This window comes from Papio anubis, chromosome 20 (assembly GCF_008728515.1).
Source record: "Papio anubis isolate 15944 chromosome 20, Panubis1.0, whole genome shotgun sequence".
Taxonomy (NCBI): Eukaryota; Metazoa; Chordata; class Mammalia; order Primates; family Cercopithecidae; genus Papio; species Papio anubis.
In genome coordinates this window covers 9,936,374-9,942,448 of record NC_044995.1, presented here as the reverse complement: position 1 = coordinate 9,942,448, position 6,075 = coordinate 9,936,374, and the positions used below count along the sequence as shown (strand labels likewise).

The following is a 6,075-nucleotide window of genomic DNA, read 5'->3' as shown; positions in this document are numbered from 1 at the left end:
TCTCCCTCTGTTTCCAGATAGCTGCCTGGTGCGGCAGCAGCGGCCAAATCTTCCGTCCTTCCGTGGATCTCCCAGGGTGGGGGCAGGGCGGGTCCCATGATGGCCCCCAGTGCCCTCATCACCCTGAACCCCCCACATTCTCTCCTCTGGACCCCCAGGAGGCGGGTGTCAGGGAGACAGGCCCAACCCACCCCCATTTGCACTGAGAAGAGAAGTTTTGGAGCATTGCCTCCTAGAATAAAGATAAAGAGAGTCAAATAGAATGGAGAGAGAGAAACGTATATTATATATTATATATAGAGAGAGGGAGGAGAGCGAGAGACAGTGAGGACACCAAGTTGGGCTGGCGGCTCCAAAGCACAGCCTTCCCCGTTCCGTCCCAGCGGGGGCTGGTGTTAGGGGTCCCAAGGTTGCCGCCCACGTGCCCAGCCGTCCCATGCTCCAGCGCAGATGGCCACGCCCACACCCGGCCTTTCAGCTCAGGTCCACCATGGGGGACGGCCCAGCGCAGGTGGGGGTGCCAGAGGATCCCGAGTGGGGGCCGTGCCTTTGCCCAGACCCTGCACTTTCAACCAGGCCAGTCCGGCTCTGGGGAGCAGGGGCCTCCCCGGCAACACCCCTAGGGGCCTTGAGGGTCTGGGGTCCCAGCCCTGTTGCCAAGTGGCCTTGTCCCCAGCTCCCTCCTCCAGGCTGGTGTGAGTGTGCGTGCGTTCGTGCCGAGCTTCTATTTCATATTGCAAATATAAATAAAGGAAGACAGTTTACGATTCTGCTGGTCAGACCTTACGTTCTGGGATGCGGGGTGGGGAGCCTGTGTTATCCCTGCACCTCAGAGGCTGGGGGTGCTTCTGACCCAGTCTGTCCCAACACTGTGTCCTGCCAGGGGGAGGCCTGAGGCTGCAGAGGCCCCAGGCTGGGCCAGGCGCTGGCTGTGAGGGCTCCTACCAGGCCTACCCCACCTGTGGGCAGAGAATAGAAGCCACCGACGTGCTCACATCCCTGCTCCTGCCCGCACTTACCCCCAGTAACCAAGCCCAGCATTGAGGCTGGGCTCTGGCACCCAGTAGGTATGAGTCTTTCAGGTGGAAGGTGGAAATGTAGGCTGGGTGTGCAGCGAGTGGCACGGGTGAGCGGCGCTGGGAAACCGGAGCGTGTGGACTGGGCCATGAGGACAGTGTCCTCACTTGGATGGCAGTCGGCTTGCAGGTCACCCGGGGCTCACTCAGCTAACAGGAGAGGGTGCTTATTTGCCGCATTCATGGTGGTCCCACCTCGTCACCCATTGAAGCAGTGTTTGTGGTGGAGCCCATGAGGGCTTGGTGGGGTTGAGCAGAATGAGGGAAGGTTTCATGGAGCAGGGAGGGAGATGGCTAGGGCAGCAAGTGAAGGGCGGACTCACCTTCCCATCCCTCCAGGGGTGCTCCTGCCAGCCAGCCCCTCCCCCGCTTTCATGAAGGGGTGGCCGTTGGAATTCTGCACTCCATCTCTGCTGATTGGGCCCAGGACAAGGGGACGGGCATTTGTGGGCCTCACCCCCCCCCAGGCAGACAGGAGGAAGGAAACCATGTCCCAGCAGGCAGGGCAGAGGGACCCCCGATGCCAACAGTGCTTTATCAGCGGGTGCCAGGCAAGGCCGTCCCCAGGGTGAGGACAACATCTCTCTGGGCCCTGTTATCAGTCACAGAGTCCACAGGACGCTCCTTGGGTTAACGTGTAACCATGAGCCGTCCCCTCCACCCCCTGAAGCCACTCGCTCCCAGATTAGGTCACTCTGGGGGTATCAGGCCAGCATGGACGCTGGCAAAGCGGGGCAGACCCTGAAGACTCACTGCTCAGCCCAGGTGAGAGCCTTCCGAGGTGTGCCTGGGGCTGGGGGCCAGGCCCCTGGAACCCCAGCAGCCGGTGGGTCTGGGAGCTGCTGTCCTTGCGTTGGTTGGGACCCTGGGAAGCTGGGTTCTGGCAGCCTGGTCCCTGAATGGGTACCGCCAGTACAGCTGGGGTCCCGGGTAGGGGTGGGACAGGAGCCACAAGATCTCAGTCCCAAGAACGGGGGCTGGGCTGGGTTTCGGCTCAGCAGCTCCCCATTCCCCAAAGCGCCCAGATGTCTGCAGGTGGCTGAGCCCCTTCATCCTCTCCTGCTGCGTGTACTTCTGCCTCTGGATTCCCGAGGACCAGCCGTCCTGGGTCGCTGCCCTGGTCAAGTGCCTGCCCATCCTCGGCCTGGCCGGGTTCCTGTGGGTCGTGTGCCCGGGCGGGGGCTACAGCCGGCTCCTCCAGGGAGCCCTCTTGTGCTCGGCAGTGGGGGACGCCTGCCTCATCTGGCCTGGAGCCTTCCTCCCTGGTGAGCGGAAGCTGCCGTGACGCCTTCCGGATACCCGTGTGAGCGAGGCCTCAGCACTTGGATGGGAGCCTGGGGTGCAGAGGGCTCCTGTGAGAGCTCCGGTGGTCAGAGGCACGGTGGGGGGCGCAGCCGTGACCGAGGCAGCTCACGCTCCAGCGAGGGATGGGGACTGGCGGTGTAGGGCAGTAGCTGGGGGTGGCAAGGGCAGTGAGGACCCGCTGGGGGTGCTGCAGTTTGAAGCAGGGTTGCTGAGGAAGGTGTCGCTGAGGAAGTCACATTTGGGCAGAGCAGAAGGTGCTGTGTGCCTGTGTGGGGGAAGGGCAAGTGCAAAGGCTCCGGGACAGGGGTGTGCCAGGTGCTTGTGGCTGGGCAGGCCAGGGTGACTGGACAGAGTGGCTGGTGAGCCGGAGGGCATGGGGCTTTGGAGGCCAAGAGAAGATGGGGCCTCCTGGCGGTTCTGAGCAGAGCAAGGATGGACACTGCATGTGGGGAGGCCTGCAAGGAGGCTTGGCCAGGGTGGGGCCTGGTGCTTTGGGACGGCCCTTATTTTAGGCCCTGAGGGGTGACCTCGGGGCCATTCCCAGGATGGGCCTTCCTCACTGGCACCCCACCCCTCTCCCACCAGGCATGGCCGCCTTCGCCACCACCCACCTTCTCTACGTCTGGGCCTTCGGCTTCTCTCCCCTGCAGCCTGGCCTGCTGCTGCTCATCATCCTGGCCTCTGGCCCCTACCTCAGCCTTGTGCTCCAGCACCTTGAGCCAGATATGGGCCTGCCTGTGGCAGCCTATGGGCTGATCCTGATGGCCATGCTGTGGCGCGGCCTGGCCCGGGGCGGGAGTGCCGGCTGGGGCGCGCTGCTCTTCACACTCTCTGATGGCATGCTGGCCTGGGACACCTTCGTCCAGCCCCTGCCCCATGCCCGCCTGGTGGTCATGACCACCTACTACGCTGCCCAGCTCCTCATCACACTGTCGGCCCTCAGGAGCCAGATGGCCAAGACCGACTGACTAGAGAGCTTGAAGGGCCGGTATTCAGGCGCTCTCCTCTTGCAAAGACCTGGGCCTCCCAGATCAGCCCAGCCTGAGAAATACCCTCAGCAGCGAAGCTTCCTCACGCCTGTCTGCAGGCGCCGCCGCCGCTTCCAGCTGAAGACGTTTGAGGACCATTTGCGGAATTCCAAGTCCACTGCTGGGTTCCAGCTGCCTTCTCCAGGTTCTGACTCCAGATCCCTGGCTCCTCAGCCAGGCCCACATGTGGCCCTCCCAGCCACCAGCCCGCCTCCGTGTTCTGTGTCGGCCCCACAGTCTGCCCGCCCCCAGCTCCTGCTCTGAATCCGTTTTCCTTGTCTTAGTAAAGTGGGTGTGGAACCATTGATGCTGCTGTTACTGTGGGAGAGGCCTTGGGGAAGATCATTGTGATTAACCATCGTGGTTAATGACAGCAAACGGTTCTTGGTCACTCCCCATGGACCAGGCCTGGTGCCCAGTGGGACCCTCCCTGGCCGTCTGGTGGGAGTGGATTTGAGGAGATAAAGTGAGGATTGTGCAGAACTGAGCCAAGAGAACTGTTTGGTCTGTGTTAGTTTCCTGGGGCTGCCGTCACAAATTACCCCAAACCAGATGCTTTGAAACAAGATGAATGGACTCTCCTGCAGTTCTGGAGACCCAAAGTCTAAAATCAGGGTATTTTCCTGCCCGTGCTCCCTCTTAAGGCTCTCGGGAAGAATCCATCCTTGCCCTCTTGGCTTCTGGAGGCTCCCAGGAATCCCTGGCTTCCCTCGGCCTGTGGCTGTGTCTCTCCATCTTCACGTGACTGGCTTCACCGGGTAGCCTCCCTCTGTGTCTGCATCCTTCTAGGGACACAGGCCATTGGATTTAGGGCCCACCGTAAACCCAGGGTGATTCCATCTCAAGATCCTTAAGTATGTGTGCAGACCCTGTTTGTAAGTAGTGTCACCTGCATAGGTACCTGGGGTTAGGACTTGGACATATCTTTTTAGGGGACACAACCCGCTGCAGTCACATGCGGTATCGGGAGAAGGGTAGGAGGCTTGAGGATGAAGAGGGAGGGTGGCAAGGGGGTAGGAATCAAATGGGAAGGAGGAACCCAGCTGTGCTCCTTGTCAAGGCTGTGTGACCTTGGCAAGCTGCTGTCCCTCTCTGGTCCTCAGATTCTGCATCTGAATACTTGACAGGGTCCAAGCTGCTCTCCAAGACCCTATTTGACTTCTGCATCCATGATGTGCTTTTAGTAACTCATAGCAGAGAGGCAACTTCTCCATCCATGGTCAGCGTTTAGAGACTCTTACAGCAGAGAGGCGACTTCTCCATCCATGGTCAGCGTTTAAAACTCTTACAGCAGAGAGGCGACTTCTCCATCCATGGTCAGCGTTTAGAGACTCTTACAGCAGAGAGGCGACTTCTCCATCCAGGACCTGTATTTCGGGACTCTCGGATGTGAGAGTACAGAGGTGGGAAGGGAAGGTGGGGATCCTGGAGGACAGGGACCAGGAAGGAAAGTGAGGACAGGAGTCCACAGTTGGAGTGAGGAGAAGTGGAAGCTGAGGGATTTCCCTCAGTAAGAGTCAGGCGTGAGGAGGATCTGAAGAATTGCACTCAGGCTTGAAACCTCCACTTCCTCCTCATCTCCTACCCTCCTCTCCACTCAGACCTGATGAAAGGCGGGGAAAGAGGAAATTCCACAGGAAAGTGCAGCTGGAGGGACGGGGCTCTGGGTGTGCAGATTCCAGGGGTGCATGGGGCCTGCAGACATGGCTGTCCAAAGCGACAGGACGCTGCCCTCCTGTCAGCATCCCGCAGCCCCAGCATCCTGTCCCTCCTCCCTGATTCTGGCCCCCGGACGACCTTTCGTCTGACTTTTCAAAGGTCTGCTTTCTCACAGTCTGATTCGTGTTTCTCTAAAGCAGAGCTCTCTCAGAGGTGCTGTGCACATCCCCCTCAGGCTCCTTCCAGCCCTGCCAGGACCCAGACCTGGGGCAAGGGGCAAAACGCCGTCTCCTCTTCCCTCTCAAGTCAGGGTGGCTGGTGGGGATGAGGTGGGGTGGGACTCAGCAGCCTTCATTCTGATCCTGCAGGTCAGACCACCCCTGGGTCTGATTCCCTGTCTGGTCCCTCCCCAGACCCTCTGGACGACAGAGGCCACAGCAGCAGGTTAGTGACCCCATCAGCCTCCATCCTGCACGTCTAGGAAGGGCCGTGGGATTCCCTCTTCTGTTCACCACAGAGCTTTCTCCCCACGTCTCAGCCCCCAAGGCAGTCAGAATCCTGAGTGCGGAGGCTCGGACCTCCAGCTCCATCACCCTGAGCTGGGCAGCCCCAAGGACCCAGACCTGCAGACTTCCATCTACTGGGTCCGGGGGCGGGCATGGCCAGCAGGAACATAAGCACGTCAGACTGCTGGCTAGGGGTGGAGGGACTTCAGCCTGAGACCCTCTACACCTTCTCTGTGTGGCCCGAGAATAAAGGAATTGGTGGCCCCAGGGACGTCCTGAGCACATCCACAGGTCAGAGTGGCCACCTGTCCACTGCCCAGCAACATGTGCGTGTGTGTGCCTGTGTGTGCACGTGCGTGTGTGTGTTTGCACATTTGTAAAATGTGCCAGGCTGTGCACTTTATTCTCATGATTAGAGCCACAAACAAACCATCAAATGACTCTTCTTCCACATTCCCAAACTAGTCCCTGGCCTGGTCACGCAGGCTCAGACCACCAGCT

At 60.1% G+C, this 6,075-nt stretch overlaps 1 protein-coding gene across 1 annotated transcript; it reads left to right on the top strand.

The window, feature by feature from the left end:
• The first annotated feature begins 17 nt into the window (after positions 1-17).
• TMEM86B (transmembrane protein 86B) lies at positions 18-3,896 on the top strand. The gene is made up of 3 exons (XM_003916119.5): positions 18-1,841; positions 2,095-2,341; positions 2,967-3,896. The coding sequence occupies exons 1-3, from the start codon at positions 1,791-1,793 to the stop codon at positions 3,347-3,349; spliced, it is 681 nt and encodes a 226-aa protein (XP_003916168.2). The 5' UTR covers positions 18-1,790; the 3' UTR covers positions 3,350-3,896.
• The last annotated feature ends 2,179 nt before the right edge of the window (positions 3,897-6,075 follow it).